The sequence below is a fragment of the Brienomyrus brachyistius genome, chromosome 9 (genome assembly GCF_023856365.1).
Source record: "Brienomyrus brachyistius isolate T26 chromosome 9, BBRACH_0.4, whole genome shotgun sequence".
NCBI classification, from domain to species: Eukaryota; Metazoa; Chordata; class Actinopteri; order Osteoglossiformes; family Mormyridae; genus Brienomyrus; species Brienomyrus brachyistius.
In genome coordinates this window covers 8,333,066-8,355,083 of record NC_064541.1, presented here as the reverse complement: position 1 = coordinate 8,355,083, position 22,018 = coordinate 8,333,066, and the positions used below count along the sequence as shown (strand labels likewise).

The 22,018-nt window shown below is 44.5% G+C and overlaps 1 protein-coding gene across 2 annotated transcripts; it reads left to right on the top strand.

Annotated features, from left to right (window-relative positions):
* The first annotated feature begins 7,685 nt into the window (after nucleotides 1-7,685).
* LOC125748517 (transmembrane protein 74) lies at nucleotides 7,686-9,571 on the top strand. Of its 2 annotated transcripts, none has more exons than XM_049024756.1 (2): nucleotides 7,686-7,741; nucleotides 8,453-9,570. In XM_049024756.1, exon 2 carries the CDS (start codon nucleotides 8,505-8,507, stop codon nucleotides 9,318-9,320), a length of 816 nt encoding a protein of 271 aa, XP_048880713.1. In that variant the 5' UTR covers nucleotides 7,686-7,741; nucleotides 8,453-8,504; the 3' UTR covers nucleotides 9,321-9,570. The 2 variants fall into 2 exon arrangements, with proteins under 2 accessions (XP_048880713.1, XP_048880714.1); XM_049024757.1 differs by lacking the exon at nucleotides 7,686-7,741 and adding an exon at nucleotides 7,814-8,285 and having other exon boundaries at nucleotides 8,453-9,571.
* Nucleotides 9,572-22,018: the final 12,447 nt, after the last annotated feature.

The window sequence follows — 22,018 nt, the reverse complement described above, 5'->3', positions numbered from 1 at the left end:
AGTGGGGGGCTGAATCACAATCTCTCCCCCCCCCCAGTTCTGCAGTCATTACAGCTGACATCAGCACAGTGTCATAAGGGGGAAAAACTGTCTAACCCTGATATGTGATATGCGCCCATAACCTTTTAACTGACCAGACGCATCTATCTGAATGAAAATGCCCTATAGATCGGTTGTTTGCACCAGCTCATTAGACGTCCTCTTTGCATTTGACTGTTCATGAGAATCGCGCTCCGGCAATGATGAGCGACGACCACCACTAGTCTGCCTTTAACAAATAAGGGCTCCGACGGAAAAGCGACGGAAGCTGCCGGAAAGACGACAGAATACTTAGCTAACTTGAACCTAAGAACTTGAACCACGATACTGTTAAGAAATGTCACGTTCTGTGTTCTGGGAATGGGCAGTATTTCAGTTAAATGCATTTAAAATGCGTATTCATTTACTTTTGAACATTTTGTAATTTGTATTTTGCTGGACGGAAAAAAAATCAGATGTAGCCTAATTTGTAACAAAATAGATTGAGAGATTGTATTCTGTGCATTTAAAATACCTAATAAAATGCCATTTTAAGAACGTTCATCGTTAGGCAATACAGCCTATCGCCATCCTTCGCATTATTCCAAGGAAAGATTAAGCTGCTTTGGCGATCGGCGCAAAATACCTATTAGTATGCAGTAAAATAGGCATATATCGCTGTCTGAATGTCAGTATAGGACGATTAGCAAACAGCAGTGCTAAGGTCATTCTAAATTAAGTTAATTTCAGCTGACATGCTCAGGCAGTGGCATCTTGTGGTTTGTCATAATTGGAAACCTGATAAATCAGGGCAGCTACTTTTGTTCCTAAGGACAAAATTAATTTCTATCATATAAGCGTGGGAGTTTTTATAGCCACTGAGCTCGTGTAAACTGGAGAACCGATTGGTGAACTTGACGTTGCATAGCGTTCATTTGCGGGGCAGTAGCTGCTCCCGTTTGTATTTATTGAGTGTATATCTAAATAACAGTTTATTTGAGTTTCTGTCACGCCCCGCTCGTAAGATCCTCGTGTGTGCCACGCCCCCCTGATTATCCACGTGTGCTTCCCTGATCGTGCCCAGCTGTGTCTGATTATTTTCAACCAGTCCTGTCTTTTAAGTCCATGTCTTGCCTGAATCCTTGGTCTGTCATTGATGTTAGTCGTCGTGAGATGTTCCCTGCTCCCTGGACGTTAAATAAATCCCCGTTTACCCTTCTTTTGCCTGCTCGCCTGATTCCTGCTGGCTCGCCTGCCAGCGCACTCGCCCGTTTCCCGGACGGGCGTAACAACGAAGCTGGGAATTAATGCATTATGATAATTTAAGAAAGTGTTACGGCGCCTCATTGCGCCTGCATTTACACTTCATGCATCTGTGCGACGGTCGTCTCTGACATTCCCTGGTACAAATCGTGACATAATATGCATGCAACTTAATGCAACTTATATGCAAACATTTGATAAAAAATGCATTAATTGCGTCAGAATAGTAGGCGCATAATAAGTATATATAGTAATTAATACGATACTGCCAGGGCCTACAGAGTGAAGGCTATTCTCAATTTCACTTCGTTTTATTGAAAACATCCCCACAGTTTAAGGATCTGAAAGTGCCAGGCCCACACTGGATGGGATTACCGGCTCTGCCTCCCCCTCACTGAGGATTTAATTACTCCATCGCCACCCAACTGCTTGATTTTTAAAAAGCGCCATTTAAGCGCAGCATTACTGAGTCTGCAGGGCAAAACCGGTGGCAGATGAGGATGAACGAGGCTCCTCTAAGCACGCAGGTGCCGCCGCAGTCGGCAGGGGTGGGTTAAAGCTCCTGATTGAGGAACACCGTGATTATGCAGCGGAAGGTGGCCCCGTCTGCTGTTAAAACTTTGAAAGTTTTAATGCATTCATTCCTCCAGCTACGACTGAAGAGGTTCTCAGAGATGCTTTCATTGTCTATCGCATTTTATTGCTTTTCTAGGGGTGCCTTCGCCCCTGGGCTCCGCTGCGCCGTTTGTGAAGCCTAGAGTTCCCCAGCGTCTGTCATCTGTTGACCAGCCCCTTGTCGGGCCCATACACGGGGCGCTGTCATTCTAAATAATCAGGGAATAAATAATTAAAAAGTAAATTATATAACCAACCATATTTAACCCATTATATCATTTCAATTGCGATATCTGTATTACTTAGCAAGATTCGAAAGTCGACTTCAATGACTTAAATCAATTAACCCACAAAATTAGTTCTGTTATAAGTTTTCTGCTGTATAGGATGCCGATCGCTAAGAACAGTTTTACTGCCCTCTGCTGGATATGAAAGCTATTGAACGGGTTATTTCATACCATTCCACGACGTTATTAATAACGAATGAATTTCTATGTGCTTTAATTTTAAAGTTTACTATAGTTGAATATATTAATTATATCTACAGACCTTGACAAATACAAGCATTGCATCCATAGAAGTGCTGCATAACCCCTCCCCCACTGGGTGTTCCGGCGCCCTAGGCCACATTCTGGTGAGCACCCCACCCCCAAAGAGCAGCAATGAACAAATTTTGCCAAAAACTTTTCAGTAGCACAGGCTAACTAGCTGCTAACTAGCTGCTAACTAGCTAACACGTGTCTGTTTCACAAGAAAAGTGTAAAAGAAAAAGTTAAAATACTGTAAATAACAGTAACATTATAAAATGCAGCCAGATGTATTTCTCTTGATTTTTCACTCGGTCTTTTCGCCCCCTGATCAAATGGCACCGATCACCTATGTCACCTGATGGACGGGCCACCACTGTTGGTGATGCACTGTGTGGGACGGAAATACAAGGCCCTGCTTATAGCATATTTTTAGACTCATCCGGGAGGGGGCAGTGTAGAGCCCCCTAAGTCCTTGATAAAATCTTTGACTTATAACTGGAGTTATGATACGGCAGTTAAACTGTTCCAAGGCTTGTTCAAATCTGATATAATTGTATTTTTATTGATATGTTACTGAGCTGAAGTTAACGTGCAATGTCCTCTAGTGAACCCTGGAAGTGGCATAGAGGCACCTTCAGGACTCAAAATGTGACCCCTTCCGAAAGACGCATGACCCACCCTTCCACGTGCACTCCCGCTACTCGGACAGAACGTCATGTTGCCACGGAAACTAGTGTCACTAGCGTCTATACCAGAGTCTACCTGTAGTCATTTGCATTTCATTTGTCAGTTTTGTGCTCTTATTTTCTACCTGTGGCAGTCTAACTCAGACCAGTTTAAGCACAATGAGTGATACGAGAGTCTTCTGGAGCTGTAATGCATTGGCACTGTAATGCAATGACATCCCACACTTATGGGATGTCCTTATTAATGAGATTTTGTAGAATAATGAATCTCTCAGTCTCCCCCGGCCCCACTCCAGCTGAGCAGACAGCACACCCTGACCTTCTGACCCATCTGGAGACCTGAAGCTCACACATTCCCTGCTCACTGTCCCCCCCCCTCACTAAAGCCAGATGGGTTCTCTTTTCTTTGTACCTCCTCCCCCATTTCTGGTAAAGCCCTTACTCCTAGTTAACTGTTTCATTTCCTCTGTGTGATCGATTTGTTCCTCACCCAGACTTGAGCAACCCTACAGCTACCCAGTGTAGTTATGTAGTGATCCCACTAATTAAAATAATACTGTATTAAACCAAACAATATGTGTTATTGTTATAATCATTACTATAATTCCGAAAATTGGAACTAATATCTTACCAGTTAAATTTGGATTTTACCTCATTTCAGTAGCTCAGTACCTCATTTATGCTATGAAACACCTGGTGAGTGACTCAGAAGCGAAATAATGGCAGGGAAGCCATTGGGAGCAGAAGGCCCGTGAATATGGGCATGTCCCCCCCCCCCCCCCCCCCCCCCCGCACGGGCATAGACCTGCAGGTTGTATTTATGCATCTTCTGTTCACTAAATGATGCTAGAAAAAGGAGCAGCATTCTGTTTTTAGAAAGGGGATGCAGAAAAGGTTGATATAACAGGTTTAAGACACTGAACTTACCAGACATCTGTCACTAAAAATCTTTGGATTAGGTCTCATTAGTCAAAATTAGTCCAAGATTAAATAAAAAAAAAATAATTTACAGTTTGTCACATAAAACGACGTAAAACAACATAAAGCTATCTCTAGTCTTCAAGAATGCGGCGTTGACCATGAAGCGTAATGAAGTTCAGGTTGCCTGTGGTATGGGGGAGATGAGATTTGATTCCCAAAACATAAATAAACACGATAAAGTTGGTCAGCGGTCTCCAGACGAACGTGAAAACAAATAAACTGGATTGCAAAGTGGATGGAGAGGATAGGAGGACTGTGGAAACCGAACACTCTTCGTAATGTTCGCCTGAGGATTTTTTCTCCTCTTAGACCGTTTTGCATTCAGGGGTAAGATAAACAAAGCGGTATTTTTTCCTAAAAACTCTGGATAAGTTTCTCTAAAAAAAGTTGGCCTGGTGGATTCTGAGGGCTCGGCGCCGGATGAGGCTCCTGTTTCTCTTGGTGTATATCCAGGACCTTCAGAGGACGTCCCCAAACAGGACCCCAGCTTTCCAAGATTCATCCTATGAAACACTGAGCCATGACAGATGGGCGTGGCCTGAATATTGTCCTATCATATATGATGGTGGAGGACATGCTGACACGCTTGCTGATCACAGGGAGAACATTCAAACTCGCACACAGATGTAGAAGAACTAAACCCTTGGTTTGGAACACATACATAAACATTATAACTATATATTCTTATTGTCCGAATGATTGTGTCTTGGGATCAAAACCCAGTTTTTGAATCATTTGCATGTTTCAACTAAACCTGCGGCACACTAAATAAATACAAAAATGGGATCTACTATCAATTAGTCAATGAATCACGCGAAATATAGCGGACTACTGTGTTTTAAGATGCTCTACATACTTTAGAGCAGTGATTCTCAGCCTATTTTATACCACGACCCAATTATAACACGCCTGCTCAGTCACAGCCCTATATAGTAATGCAGTAAAACTAAATGAAACAAGTCTCTGAAATTCAGCCTCATGACTATTACGATTTGACAATAAAAAAAAATATATATATATTGTTTCTGATCTTAAATAAGCTGTTCTAGCATGTTTAAGAAGTAGAAAAACGAGATGACAATTTTCCAACTGCTTGTGACCTTTTCAGAACTTGTCACGACCCAATACAGGGGTTTAGAGCTAAAGGGAGGGATGTTCGAGACATGTTTTTGTATCAGCAGAGTTTCCGATTCTGTGTGAATATTCCGAGCCGTACTTTATGTGTTTGTTCTGCAGTGATCTGGTTTCTGTTTCGCGAGGGTGGAACCAGAAACCTTGGGGTCTTCCTACGATCTGCCCTTTCTGCAGGGCTGGGCTCAGCCTCACATCGTGCATCTGGCTGCTATTTCCTTCTGCTTCACAGCATCTGTGGGAATAAGAATCTTTGTGGTGGTAGCGTGTGAAAAAAAAAAGAGTGGTTCAAAAATAAATGAGAAAAAAACACTTACTGAGTGATGTACTCTTCACTGACGTTCTAGATGATTCTTATTGGCTGCATTAATTAAGGTTATTCAGACCTGCTGAATATTTCTAGATATTAATATATAAGACACCGTTATTCAGTTACTTGAAAAGTATGTCACAGAACATGGCAATTTCATAAAACTTGCTGTCATTTTATTTGGGGTGAAAAAAAGTCAAATTCAAATACAAAAAATACCCTGACAACCTGCTTACTTATATTATAAAAGTATAATATACTTATATTATGTTTGTGTATATTACAGCTCATTATGTTAAGTAACCAGATATTTTCACCTCAAAAGTTATGATCACTTAGTTTAACTGAATGAACTTGAAATGACAGATATTTTTACGTTATGATCACTCCACGTTAGCAAAATTATATCCAGGTCATTATTCGGGTTTACAGTAATAAGACATTTTTCGGTCTGGACTTTTGTGGTTAATTACTACATAAGTAATAGCATAATTGTGAGGTTTCCAGGAGGACGGGCTGGCTGGAGGTGGCGAAGGACGAGGCAGGTAGGCGGAATATGGGGCAAACACGGCTTTAAAAGGGCTGACGGGGGTATAGTAACGCACATAGCCACAATGGCCGACCTCAGACAGGCCAAGACGTGGGCTGATATACAAAAGACAAGCCGAAAATAACAGGAAACAGCTGGGCACAATCTGGGAAGCACACGTGGATGATGAGGGGGCGTGGCACACACAAGGATTGGACGAGCTGGGCGTGACAATAATACTAACTAATAACTGTTTTGGTAAATGTGAGATGAACATTGACGTTTCACTTATTTAGTGATACTAAACAATAACACATATTGTTTGGGGTAATACCATATTATTTTCATAAATGGGAACAGAATATAACTTTTATCCACCTTGCTATTCCCCTATAAACGCCATCTGGCCGGGATTCATGGAGGCTCTTCTGCAGTCTTTGGTGACTTCCTTCGTATGGTATTACTGTGCCCTTGGAGAGATTTTGGCAGGCCAGCCACTCCTGGGAAGATTAATTGCTGTTCCAAGCCATCTCCATTTGGAGATAATGGCTCGCGCTGTTGCTGGATGGCGTCCCAGAGCATTAGACATCGCTTTGGAAACTCTTTCCGCACTGATATATTTCAACAACTTCTAATATAATCTCTTTTGGGATCCCCTTTGATCATGGTACAATGAGCTTGTAGAAACTCCACGGTCACTGTTTCACTCTAATGCAGTGTTTCCTAACCCAGTCCTCAGGGACCCTGGACAGTCCATGTTTTTGCTTCCTCTCAGCTCCTAGCGCATGTGTAGCAGGTATTCGATGTTTCTGATTGGCTGGGAGCTGGGAGGGAGCAAAAAGATGGACTGGGTTGGGAAACCTTGCTTTATTGGACAAGATCAATATGTATGAGGTTCAGATTCAGCAGGGGCTGGTGGAGTCAAGTCGGGCTGTGTTTTATCAGCTGGATCTAAATATCAATTACATTTTGTTAATTGGTTCATTGAGTAACTAGGAAGCAATTACATTTACATTTATTTATTTAGCAGATGCTTTTGTCCAAAACTACACAGAGCCAGGTCCATCCATCCATTGTGTGAAATTGCTTAATCGCAACTGGGGTCACGGTGGGGGACTGGACCCTATCCTGGGAAAAAGGGGCGCAAGTGGAAAACAACCCTGGGCGGTCACCAACACACCGCAGGGGCAGAGGCAGGTCAGACAGCGATTAATTTTCCACATGAGTAATATGGTTGTCAAATAACATTTTTCCTTAAATAAATTAAATATTATAATTTTTTAACGTCTTATGTGTCTACTCAAGTTCCCTCTAATCCCTCGATTAAGTATGACGTTTTGCCTAAAGATCTGAAACCGTTTAGTGAGACAAGTATGTAATACCAGAGGAAACAAGGAAAGGAAATACAACAAAGCAAATTCTTATAACAAAATGCAAACCATATGTTATTAAACTTTAGGAGTACGTACTTAAACGTAAACACAGGCTACAGGCATGAAACTACAGATAACAGATCAGCAGGTCTGCGGCCCAGCGGACTACATTTCCCAGAGTTCCGCCTGAACCGCTGTTTGTGGATTCGCTCTCGACCCGATCCGGCTCAGATGGGACTAAAGCATCCTTCTCAATACCTAAAGGAGGATCGGCGGGCAGTGCTGACGGGGGAGGCACGGAGAGGGTATTTAAACTGCTCGGCTTTGTTTTTTTTTTTTACTTTACAGAATCATTTTATGATTTACCCATGCTTCTTACTTACGGATGAGTTGGTGTTGTGCTTTAAACGTAGTTTTCATTTTGTTTTAATGCTTGCTAATGAAAAGCGCGTTGAGATTTAAGTAGGGTTTCTTCTGTAAGCTTCGTTTTCGTTTATTATGCAGCATTAGAGCTTTAAAGGAAGCGATCACTGAAGGCGTTATTTGGAACCGGTATCTTTATACGGAAATGATACCGGAGTCCCAGTTTTTCTGCCCTGGGGCTGATGTGGTGTCGATGCTTTAGATAAACATTTTCAAAAGAAAATTGCCATTCTTATAAAAATAGTGAATACGGCATGTGTTTTTCATGCGTTCTTTTTTTAGCAATATACCACGTGTAAGTGCGATTTAATTCTAACGGGCTACTTAATGAAAATACTACGAAATAAACGGGTGCTGATGCAACGGGACAATCCGTCGTTGTTAATTGCTTTCAATGGGTATTGAAGAGGGTTTTCGTTTCCCAAGGTATAATGAAGTTAATTAAATTAACAAATTAAATTGTGGGAACTTGACAAAGTAATTCTGAACCCAAAAGAAATGAAAAAAAAAACAAAAAGATAGATTGAGACACGTTAGCCCTGCCAGTCAGTGTGAGACTGCATTTTGTGAGATTGCATGTGTTTATTTCTTAGGGAGATTAGCGATGTCCTGATGCAGAAGTGGGGCTAGAAAGCGAAGACTTAGATGGCCGCACTGGAACTTCTGTACATCGACAAAGACGGCAGGGAAGCCGGTCTCGACCGGACTTTAGGTTCCCATTGCCATCAATCAAGCATTTCTGCTGGGGGGGCGACTAGGAAGCAGCATCTGTTCAATCCGTGTGAAAGAACAGCCGTCCGGGAAGGACAATGTAATTCAGCACCAAGGACGGCTCCCCGGGATGGGGACGGAGTGTGCAGCCAGCGGCCGCGAGAGAAGGACACCCCAGTGTGCTGCGATGGGGAGCTGGAGACTTCCTTCGCATACGTGGACGAAAATGTCAACCTGCAGCGGGCCAGTCCGCAACCGTCCGGGAAGAGACGGCACAGCGACGTCCGTCCGGAGCCTTTGCAGGAGCTCTCGCTGATATCCGACGACGATCTGTCCTCCGAGAGCTCGGGCAAAGTGGACTACGGGCTCATCAGCGCCGTGACTTTCCTGGTGACCGGCATGTCGCTAGTAGCCATTTCCTACGCCATCCCTCGCGAAGTGCAGGCGGACCCGGACAGTGTGTCCGCTCGGGAGATGGAGCGGCTGGAGACGGAGAGCGCCCGTGTCGGGGCGCACCTGGACAGGTGCGTGATCGCGGGGCTCTGCCTCCTCACGCTGGGAGGCGCCGTCCTATCCACGCTGCTCATCATCTCCATGTGGAAAGGCGAGATGTACAGCAGAAAGGTCTTGGCTTATTCCAAGCAGTCGGCGAAACTGTACGGCTCAATCAATCTTAGGATGAAATCTAGCCCCGATCAGACCTCCTCACCCCTTCCTGTGGATGAAGACAACACTGAATGTATCGACTGAAATGCGAGCTGGGGGACATAATTTTATCTCTTCACTTACTAAAGAGTAAACCGTAATGAGAAAAAATGCTTGATAACTGCAGCGAAATTGCCCATCGTGCAGTTCACCTAATTTAAGTTATTTGTATCTCATATAAAAGCTCGTTAAATAAAACAGCGTCAATAAAATGTTAAGTAGACGGCTGGGGTGAAGTTCAGTTTCATTTTACTCGACTTTTATTCAATCAGTTGAAGTCAAAACGTGAGTTTAATTAATTAATGTGCTGGCATACGTGCAAGGATTTTTAAAATGCTATTTAAAACTTGTGTTTGGAATTCATCCTGTGCCGTCCTGACCTGCAGTTAGGTGAATTGTGATTTCTAAAATAGAATAGAATAAATTTAATCTAAATTTAATCCTCCCCCTGTCTTGTTCTCAGTGCTGCCTGGCACTAGCTGCAGCCCCCCTCAGATAAGTTGGGAGAGGTTTTATATACACATAGATCTGGAAACTAAATTTCATTGTCTTCTCAAGAAAATATTCTGAAGTCTTCAATATAATCTGCAATCTCGGCAAACACTGCAATCTCTGAAACTCTTGGGGGAGGGGGGGGGGGGCAGTCCCAGCAGTCCCAGTTGGTATTAGCTATCACTCATTTCCCATTAGTTAAAACCACAGCACAAGGAGGAAACACTTACATCTCTATCTTAATTGTCAGAGAAATTACTTCTCCAGTTAATTATCTGATTTTTTCAGGGAACAGTCAATGATTTATTGACACCAAGGCTATCCCAGTTGTGTACATATTTCATATTGTTAGCTTTTTACATCAAATGAGAGCATGACATAAGGCATATGGTGAGTAGAGTTGAACTCTAGTGGCCTTTGATTGCAGGGGCATGCTGACATCCCCATTGGGTGTAATTCAAGTCACTCACCTGGGCTCATCCAATCAACAATGTGGCTCTAGGATCTTGATCCCACACACTTCCTCCTTTTTTATTGTATTGAGAAACTGAGAAATTCGTCGCGGGAGGGGGGCTCGGGGTGTGCCTGGACTTCTGCATGCTGAGAGGCTCCCTCGTGCTTCACCTGTGACTATGCTTTGGGGTGGGAGGACTGTTAGTGCTGCTTGTGATTGCAGGCAACACTATCCCAGGACGCAGTCCGGGGGCGGGGGGAAGGGGGGGGTCTGCTGTGCTGACACAGGAAGGAGGCCCAAACGTCTGACGGAGACATTGCTACTCCAAAAGTTGCCCAATTGCACATAGTTCAGCAAATTTTAATTGGCAACCAACTTGCCTAAATGATTGTTACTCTCCTCAGCTTGGGAAGTACACAAACAGCCATGAGGAACAATGAATATCTCCCTCACTGGAAAGAAGAAATTAAGATGCCATGGGTAATATTGTAATGAATTAACCTGATTTTGAAAAATAAATTCAGCAGCAAGCATCTATACGTTAGGAAGGAACTCGAGGCCCTAGGACACGGCAGGTCATGCGACAAAGAAATCTGTTCCTTTGGCAGACGCCTCGATTTCCTAATTAGTGACATTTTACCTACAGAGACAAAACACTTTGCATCCCAGACACCTGAAAAGTAATTTTTCTGAAGGGACTTTGCAAATGAAATTGAAGATCCTGTTTAATGACTCGATCAATAAGTGGACCTCTTGTCCCAGGGCTTGTGTTGCATAGCAACATCTGAGGAGGGTGTTGAATATGTTATGTTTCCAAGGCTACAGAACGTCCTGATATTCACAGCTAATGCAAAAGCTTTCATGCAGTTCTTTGGCTGATAACCCAACCTTATCTATCTCTGTCTCCCTTTAACATGTCATTACGACACTTTCCTGCGGTGGGTTAGTACCCCACCCTGGCTTGTTCCCTGCCTTGCGCCTGTAGCCTCCAGGACAGGCTCTGGACCTCCTGTGACCCTGAATAAGATACAAAAAATGGTGGGATGAATGGAAGGCTTATGTGTTTTCACGTGTGGGTGACAATTTTAACTACTCATCAGTTCATGGTTGAACATCTCTGCACTATGATTAAATGTCCTCACACAGCTAACTACATGATTTAATATCTCAACACAACAATTACAATGTAATATTATGTTACATATATTATATTAATTGTAACCCCAGTAAACCACAAGGTTAAACATCTCAGCTCAACTGACTGCATTGTTAAATGCAGTATCTTTACGCGGTGAACCGCATGGTTATACATCCCACTACTATGAATAAATGTTCCAGCACAGCCACCATGGGTGAATGTGACAGCTTACCAGCCTCACCTCCCAAATAATTCACATACTGTAGATCAGTGTTTCCCAGCTCGGTACTCAGGGACCCATGGAAAGTCCATATTTTTGCTCCCTCCAATTTTCCTGCCGACAGTCCAAGTTTTTGCTCCCTCCCAGCTCCCTACTGTGGACCGTTTCTATGTCCCTGGGGACCAAACTGAGAAACACTCCTGTAGATATCTTGTAGGAAACTGCCAGTATACTCCTCTCATTTATTTTGGTTGTAATAACATCATTACTTATTAATGATGCTCTGTAGTCTAGGCACTGTGAGTGTTTTTGTTTCTCTCCAAGAGCTGCTAGCGTGAAGAATAGGCGAAGGGCAGTTAAGTGAAGAAAGTGGTGGAACTTTGCCACACATCTGGACGACGCTGAGGTTTACGCGTGCTGATTGGCACCCGGACGTCCAGCCACATAAGCTCATCCCGGAACCTCGTCCCATTGGTGCAGACCACCAAGCACCACCCCTGGCCTGCGCCAATGAGACATGCATACATTTACACGACGGGCTTCTCTTCCGTGTTTGCACTGCTGCTAATGACGTGCTGCGAGTTACCGACAGGCTGACTGATGGAGATAGAACACATGACAGTGCAAGAATGCGAGGTGAGAAGCGGTGGATGAAAGATTCCCAGAAATCGTCAGTGCAGCTGCCGAGGGCCAAGTAGAGAGACATTCCAACTAAGTTGTGGTGTTTCCATAGCAACTCCGTCATTCCTGCTCCTCTCCATCCCTTAAGGAATTGACACAGAAACTCTACCCAGAGGACTTACTGCTGCCAGGAGAAAATAATACAATGTGGCGTAGACTAGCTGCTTTAAATAACTAACAGATATGGGTCAAAGCAGGGTGGGGGGGGGGTGGAGGTGTGTGACTGTGTGTATGTGTTTGTGTGTGAGAGCGTGTGCTCCATTTCAGCAGGGTGTGTGTTTGTATTTGTGTGTGTGTGTGCTGTTTCAGCAGGGTGTTTGTATGCGAGTGTATGTGTGTGTGCTTGTGTGTGTTTGTGTGTGTGTGTTTGTGTGCGTGTGTGTGTGTGTTTGTGTGTGTGTGTGTGTGTGCTTGTGTGTGTGTTTGTGTGTGTGTGTTTGTGTGTATGTGTGTGTGTGTGTGTGTGTGAGAGAGAGAGTGTGCGTGTGTGTGTGTGTGAGTGTGTGAGAGAGAGAGTGTATGCTCCGATTCACTAGGGCACATACATCTACAGTTTAACAGCACTGTTAGTCTGTTAATGGTCCTTCACTCGGAGGGTGAGACAATCCACAGGATGTGCTGACAGACTGGTGAGCTCTGGCTGTAACAGGACCCGCCCCGCCAGCTCCTGACCCTCTGGGAGGCCTATTCCTCCCAGAGATAAACAGAACACAGTACCCTCCGTCAGCTCCCAGTGCGCAACCCGGCAGCACGGCATTCTGGGAAAATACATCAGTTATGTGAAGTAACAAGATGCCTGAACTAGAGAAACTGCCTTATTACAGCGTGAAAAGCTTGTTTTTCTTTCCATCACTTATATTTTAAGGGTTATTCTTCTTTCAAGATAAATGCCTTAGATATTGGATGTGGCTTTATGGAAAATCCAGAAATTACACCAGTTAATTGTACAGTCAGTGTGTTTTCCAGAAACAATAAACAAAACCTTAGAGGAAATAATTCTTAGGCTTTATTTCAGGGTTTAACCTTTGCACTTAGAACAAAACTCTTTGTGGATCTTGAGCCCCCAAACTGAAGACATTCCATAAGAAATCAGGACCCAAGATCCAGCAGAAAGAGCCGCCCGTAAGACAAACGTTTAATAGCCAAGACCACAACCAGAGAGCAGAAGGAAAGATTCATTTTAAATGTTTAATTTGTTGTTTGTTTTGCTCAGAAGATTAATGTTGCCTTCACCCCGGGACATTAAAAAAATGTTAGGTTGAGCTAAGAAATAATTAAGGTAATTTAATAAAGGCTCATTATTTCCTCATAAAAGTGATTCACAGGAGTCACGGGCTGTGATGGAGGGCCAATCCCTTCCCAATCCATCAGACTGCGAGGCTCTTTCCCAAAGCAGACAGATACCCTCTTCCTTTACCTGTGACAGCGGTGTTGGCTAAAGGCCATGTAGACACTGTTGTTCCTGCACCCGTCCCCTCCCCCAGCTTCAACGCCAACCCCCCTCCCACCCCAATGCACCATCATGAAATAGCTGTTCTGCAGCAGCACCTCAGAGACCCGAATAGGGGCGTCTGGAGCATGTCAGCACCCCCCGAGCCCCCCCACCAGTAGGTGGCGCCCTAAGAAGCACACTTATGGTACCTGATGAGTGCCGTGTCTGACACACGTGGAATCAACATACCCACAATGTCTATAAACCAATCAGGTAGAATATAGAATATAGTATTAGCCAATCGAAAAGGGAGTGGCTCAAAGACCCTCGTTTAATTTATTGAGTGCGTGGGGTATGACATTCACCAGCGAGACAGCAAGGGGGGGTCTGCACCCCCCTGCTCGAGTCATTACGAAGCGTCTGGCTTTATCGGTGACGTACCCCAGCACTCTCTTCATGGCAGCCCACTGACGTCAGCGCTGGCTGCTCCCCGCTCGCCGCGTACGCCCGCGTATCATTAGCCAGAGTGCCTTCCGAATCACTGGGTTCAAGATGTTATTTACATCCTGCGTCCGATCCGGCTGGCGTGCTGAATCACTGACCCCTTAGCCAGAAACAGCCCTTCTTTAAACTCCTGTCTAAAACTCGCCTTTGCTCACCAGTCTCTCCATCGCCCCGAGTTTGAAGGCATTCAGGAGAAGAGTGGCAGCTCACCAGGCCTGTTGTTTTAACATTTATCCTCCGTCTGAATGAGCAATTTTTTTGTATGACACAAAATATTTCCTTTGAACGTAAAGATGTCCCACAAACGAACCCTAACCTTTCAGTTGGTGGGGGCTGACAGTCAATACACATTTGCAGGGCAAACAAAATGCCTGTAAGAGCAGTTTTCAGCTGCTGAAAGCTGTCAAACTCCCTGCCACATTCACCGCGCACTTCCCATCCTTAGACGAACCACACAGACTTAGACACAAACAAAAACATTTCCTATTTTTCTTATATTAAAACACACTGTTGTCTTTGGCTCTGGAACCTCAGGTCTGAAACCAGACAATCAGTCTGTGAAGTGCATTCTCATGCGTGGGGGTGGGGGTGATAGATTTGTGCATTGGGTTGGACGGCTTGGCCACACACGCTCTGGGAAAGTAGGAGAGATGGAGGTTCCTCACACCCAAACTGGGAATTTTCCACAGACCCTGTGAGAATATCCATCAATGGATTTTATAGCGATGGAAAAAGACGTTTACCACCTAGCAAGCATTAATGGCGACCAGTTTTTATCCACAGCAATGCACAAAGCTTAGTTTGCTGCCTTTTATATAGTTGGCAACATAAAAATATATAAGCTATTTAGGTTTATGCAGTTTTGTCCAGGATACAAGAGCAGAACTCTGCCGGTGTTTAGACCAGAGCAGTTTATTTACAAGGATCTACAACCTTAACCATTATTCTACCAGGTGGTTAACAAGCACCAGCTGTGAGACGTAGAACACAAAGAGCACAGGAGGAGTAATCCTATCATTTTCATTTCACTATATTATCACAATTAAATTTCTGTGTCCTTGGACGGAAATGCAGTATTGCGCTTTCACATAAACAGTCATCTTTCTCTCACACAGTGTTTTAATGTGCTGTCCAAGGATTTGCTTTTTGCTAATTGCGGCGCAGAGAATCAGTTTTCCGGTTTACCAGAACCAGATTACTGGCCTGCAATCGTTTTTGATTTGATTAAATATGGCGGACAAAGCCTGCATTCTGTAACACTCTGACCTGAAATGGAAATGAAATGATAAAAATGGAAAAAAGGAAAGAAATGACATTATAAAATAAAAAAATTTAATTGAAATAAAAATGAAATGAAAATTAAACAGATCGACTTTGTCATTCTGTCTAGCAGTAATAACCATTCGGCTCTGAAGTGTCGCACCAGTCGAAGGTACCAGGGTGGTTCTTGGTTCTTTATATTAAGCAGTGGTGGGGGGCTGTGAGGTAGCTGGTTTAGCTGATTTCCCATTGGTTGCTGTTGTGGCTTGCCTTTCAGTTTAACCAATCACTGACTGACAGCGGGCTCTAATCCCACCCACCATGTATCTCAAAGCTTCATTTCTTACATTTCCTATATGCAGTACTGTATTTGCCTCTTATGAAGTTCCCCCTGACTGTCCTGTGACCTCTGGGTGGGGGGGTGCTTTACTGTTATCTCTACATACATTTTTCTCACATATTTAGCTGCTCGTGGCTGAGTCCCACCCACTTCGTTTGCCGGACAGATGCTTGCGTTGTAGTGTAACAGCATAGCCCTGGGGATCCGCAGACAGTCACTGTCTGGCACGGAGTTCGGAGGGAGCAAAAATATAGGCCGTCTGTGGGTCCCTGAGGACTGAATGGGGAAAGAAGCCACTGAAAAACTACCCTTCTGCAGATTTCATCATCCAGTTTTAACCAGCGGTTGTTGGTCCATGTTTTTGCTCCCTCTGAGCCCCTACCAGACAGTCCACATTTTCGTTCCACCCCAGCCCCTACTGTTATTTTAACCATCAGATCTTCATCCACAGGTGAACTTAACAGCCGGCCCAATTGTCTTTGCAGAATAGAGAAGAAATAAGTGCCCCTGTATTAGGGTTAATACCACAATGTAGCGGTTCACAGCAAGGCCAGAGGGTGGCGTACTGGTTAGGAAATGTACTTCCTTAATGTATATACCCTGGACTGAGGCTCAATGATCAAGTTGGCCTAGCTATAAAAATTCTAAATTCCTTTCTGCAAAAAATGACATTTGAGCGGCAGAATGACGGTTCATGTATGTCTGCGGGCTGCTGGATGGAGCTGGTAGTCAGTACCCATTTATTTTATCACTAGAGGGCGATGTTTCAGCAGCTCTGGAAACTGATCAGTGTCCCCTGCCACCACACAGATGCCCTGAGGTCACATAGGTCTCAGTGGTTCTCAGTCCAGGTGGAAACCATTGCTTCCCCCCATCGCCACCAGAGATGTTTCTCATGTTTCTTGTCAAGAGATCTTCACTGATTACAGGGTGGCGGAGAAACAGTCCCTCCTGCCCTGTGTGTGTGTGTGTGTGTGTGTGTGTGTGTGTGGGAGGGGGTTGGGGGAAGTTGCCTGGCAACGGCAGAAGACATGGAATGGAAACCGACGACGTTTACGCTGCGGAAGGAATGTGGAACACCCCCCGTGCGCCAGCCCACTCCACCCGAGCTCACCGTCTCATATCCATAGGCAGCGTGTCAGGAGCAATGGCGAGGGAGGGGTCGAGGTTTGCCAATGGGAACGTCAGAGGCTGTGATTTTTGGGAGATGCCTCTCTGCCTCTGCCTCCTCTCTCCAACAGGCACGCACCTACTCTGACACGGACCAGCACGCGTCACATTAATCATCCTCGCCCTCTGGCCCCTGGGTGGTGTGGCAGCAGTCATGTCCAGGTCAGGCAGGAAGCACGGAAAACCTTGCGGCCCCCGCATCCTCTTGGGGGCGCTCAGCGCATGGCGCCTGGCCAGCTGGCTCTGGAAGGACATGTACCCATCGCTATCAGGCATGCGAGGCTGTGGTGTCGGGTCTTTAGAATGTTCCAGAAAGTAATATCGAAATGCCTAGCGGAGTTGCCAGGCAAATATAAAATACACAAATAACAAAAAAACATAACATAAAAAAGATCGAAATTGTGATAGCAGATGTCCAATTATTAATTTAAAGCAGTGTGTTGGGTTATTTCCACCCATCCATCTTCCAACCGCTTATCCTGGGGGGGGGGGGGGGGGGGGGGGGGGGGCGCTGGAGCCCATACCAAGCTGCAGAGGGCACAAGGCTGGGGTGCGTCCTGGATGGGAGGCCAGACCATGGTAGGGACACAATCCTACATTATGGGCAATTAAGAGACGCTACTTAGCTTGCATGTCTTTGGCCTGTAGGAGGAAACCTAAGCAACTGGAGGGAATCCACATGACACCCGGAGAAAATGCGAACCCCACAGATACAGTGGGGGTGGGTTCCGAACCCAACCCAGGTGTGAGGCAAAAGTCTTACGTACTCAGCCATGGTGACAGCAGTATTTTTTAAATTAGCCAAGTTTTTTATAGTGTCCATTAGATGGCAGCATTGAGCTTCTGCAAAATCTGAGCTGACGCAAATAGCTTTTTAAAGATTTCAGAAATCGACTAAGCACACGTTACCTCGATTGTACTTAATACTCTATCTAAATGAGCTTTATTGAGTCTGACCACTTGATTTTAAGGAAATGTAACTAATCCTCTTCAAATTTGTCCTCAACCCAAATGCAGCTGAAACGACCCAGAGCCACTGCAATTTACAGTCACCATTTCACCTTGACTAGTGAACTCAGAAGAAATCCACCCACAGCTCCTGTTCCTCACGACACTGACAGGCCCGCAGAATGCACCCCCAAAGACACACACACACACACACACACACACACACACACACACACACACACACACACACACTGCCTCCCCACATGCTCAGAGCAAGGGGCATAGTATGGCTCCCAGCCCCACAGGTGTGAAGCTCTAACTCCCCCCGTAAGCAGCCATACCCCCCCCCCCACCCCCCCACCCCAAAAGGCGACTGCATTAAAGTTGCATTACAAGCCAAAGCCCAGTTCCAGTCAAAGTATCGATCCAGTCTGGGATCCTCAGGAGTGTGTTATAAGTGGAATTATATGCGCCTTTTCGACGCATTATACCTGCCATTAAGCATCAGGGCATTTAACAAGTGGAAGGGAATAAGATCAGAGGGCGTTTAAACAACTTACTCACCGCCATGACTGACAAAGGGCTCTTTTAACACTGTAATACTATGATCAGGACAGCAAGTGAAGGACTTCGACTCAGTGGGGGGAAGTCTGCTGGACCTCTGACAAGGGTCTTGAGCAAACACTCCAGGCTAAAAACCACTGTCAATGACAGCATTGTCTTCAGATAAAGGTGCCAGACATAGACAGATATTACTCTATTTCTCCCTGTGATTTTAGCACCATTATTTTGCTGCGTCCTGAACCAAAGCGGCATATAAGGTAACAGTCAGCACACAGCCCTCGCTGTTATTCAGCGTCATCCAAAGCATCTCGCATAATTCACAGAGTCTGACTCTTCTGTGATACCAGTGTACCTTCAGGACTGTGTGGGATAAGGGACTTTCTCAGAGGTGGAGGCTCCAAGTCCAGAAAATTTAAATCCAGACCAAGATTTTGTTTCAACCAACCAGTTGAGTGTGACTGTGACTCTTTGTGCTCAGCTAGTTGGTTGAAACAGAATCTTGGTCTGGATTTTAACTTTCTGGACCTGAAATATCCACCTCCGGACGTTCGGAAAGGAACTAAAGCATCTCCCCTACCTAAGAGCAGAAAGCATAAGCTTCTCCTCCATGGTCCTGCACTGGAACCAGCTAGGCACCTACTGCCGTAAGTCAATGTCCTCCCACTCTCCGTGAAGAGCTCTTGGAGGTCAACACTGGTGGAACGCAGGCATCAGATTACCCTGTGGATGGCGATGTGATGTGTAATCATGTCCTTTAACCTTGACTCCCATTGCTGTCTGTGTTGCAATCACAGGAGGACAGAAAGTGGCCATGTACTGACATGTTCTGTACAATAAAACAGTTCAATGGGCCGACAGCATGTCTCTGTTATGACATCATGGATAGCTATTGGCTAGAGACAGGATTCATCCTGATGAATCGGCTGCATCAACCAATAAAGCGCATCTGGGGCCACGGCGAAACATCTGTGGGCTTTATGCAAGAACCTCTCTGTTGGTGTTAGAGAAAACATGAGCTTCGGTCTGCAGCTTCCTCTGCAGAATCACCCAGCCTGGTTGTCTACCCTCAGAAGACCAGAGGTTGTGGTTTCGGGCCATCGTCTTCTTCCTGTTCGAGAAAGGTACAACTGACACCACGCTAACTGCTTATAAAATAACACATTATATAATCAACCTCCGACTGCCTGCTCTGTTCCAGCTGTGCTGACAACTTGATGGCTGCTGTCACAGTAATTCATGGGAGAAGATGAGAAATGATCTCGCTTTGAACGCCATTCCAGTCAGTCCACGAACAAATCGTGTAGAAAGTGATTCAATACACATAATAAGAATCTCATTTTTGTTTTAATGTGACTGTGAGAAATTGTCTCCTGAGTACTGATGCTGATGCTGACAGGTTATTTGTGTTGTGTTTCATACCATATACCAAAAACCCAATGTGAGACGTTTATACTGTGTAAATAGGCAGTACGTAAATGTCCGTTATAGATTTAAGCTTCAAGACAACACACTCATTCTCGAACTAACAGATTTTGCTACATAAGAACTTTGTGACATTCCGAAGCATTATGACAGGAATAAGAATATTAATGCATGCTTACAAAGTGGGAAGTGCTTCTTCTCCATGGAGCAGAGTTTGCACAATGAATTATGTTAAGTCTCATTGATGTTGCAAAGCTAGTAGACTGATGTGAGTAGGCATGTGTATATATATATATATATATATATATATATATATATATATATATATAGGTTTTTTTTTTTTACAAAGCAAACATATTTTATTTTGCGACTTACACATTTTTCCAAACTTGAGTTGCCTGTTCAATGGTACAACATCTGAGCTTCTGTGGCAACTGATGAAGGTGGGTGGAACGTAGATGCCGAGGTCAGGAGCAGCATGTAGGGTTGAAGTGTTGGACCGAGATCGGATGTTGGTTCAGCTGGTTAACTGGTCTACCGATTTGGTGTCCACTGCCTTGCAGTTGTACGCTCATCACCACCAACCTGCTATAAAATGAATGTTTTTACTTCTTTAGACCTGCAGATTGTTTTCTGTCTGCCAAACAGTTTAAACATAACCCTGTACATTCAACTTTTTCAGGTAGAGGGAGCTTTTAGTGGTTCAGATGTTCAGATTTAATTATCTTTTATACCATGCATGTGTGAATGAGCCCTAGTGCTGAGTGTAAAAATCCAGGCCAGGAGATTCACTTTCCTTTAAATGATATCTGCATTGTTAGACTTTTAACATTGGCTGTTTGTCTTTTGTTTGGACATAGAGGCTATATTTGTCCTTTTTATGACTCTGGAACATCCAGGCTTTTGTTTGGTAATTTCGTCTTGTTAATTTTTGCAGACTGAGGTAAAACCTGCATGTTTTTTGCTTTTGAAAAGGAAATCCCACAGCCTGGAGAATAATTATTACAACTGCAAGACTTGGCTTTGAAAATGCTTGGATCGTATCGCAAATCAAGGGCCTTATTCAACCATGTTAGTGCGGACATCCTATGTAAGAGACACACACTCCCTCCAGAGTGCCTCCCATCTCAGCATGGTTAGCCTGAGGTCATCTTAGTTTAGCCGCTATTCCGCACACACACGTTTGTATTCATATCTTTGTGGGGACTCTCCATTTGTTTCTATGGGAAAAACCATATTCTCAACACCCTTAACTCCTAACCAGGCCTAACCTTAACCATAAATAACCAAACAAAATATAAGACTTTGGATATTTTTGCTTTTTTATTGCATTCCCAGATTTTTATAAAACGGAGGTTATCCAAATGGCGACCTGAAAAAAAAAGTGTTCCCAAAACTGAGGAAGTTTCAGGTTTTACCACACTTTGGGGGCATTTTCGTTCCGAAATGTGATCTTTGCAAACCTACGCACACACAGGCACACGCACGCACACACGCACACACACACACGCACGTGTATGGTATACCTATCCTTATGGGGCCCGCTCATTCACTTCTATGGGAAAAATGCTAACGCTAATTATGACAACCTTAACCCCCTCCCTGCCCTAACCATAACCATAAGTAACCAAGCAAAATGCAAGAGTTTTTGCATTTTTAACTTTTTCATAGCAGTCACTGATTTTTATAAAATAGAGTTTTCCCTTATGGGGACCAGGAAACCGGTCCCCATAAGGGAAAAAAAATGATATTTATCACGTTATGGGGACATTGTGTCCCCATAAGAATAGGTATACCCGCTCACACACACACACACACACGCACACACACACACGCACACACCTTATTAATATTCAGATCAGACTCAGTGCTGCCATTGCTCTCCTATCCACAAAATCACAATGTGTAACCCCGCCTACTTCATGGTCACATGACCACCCCATTCTTGGTGGGCTAACTTGGACGGTCCTCCCTCCAGTCATCGGCGCAACATGAGAGCGCCGTGGCAACGCAGCGAGTGACCCTGCAGTGTGGCCGCTGTTTAGTATTCACGGTGGACACTCTCCCTGCTTACGGTGACTCTTCTAAAACAATGGATGACTCATCTTTAAAAGGCGG

Bases quoted from the DNA above. Each gene is read 5' to 3' on its own strand.
- LOC125748517 (XM_049024757.1), top strand. From the start codon at position 8,505: ATGGCCGCACTGGAACTTCTGTACATCGACAAAGACGGCAGGGAAGCC.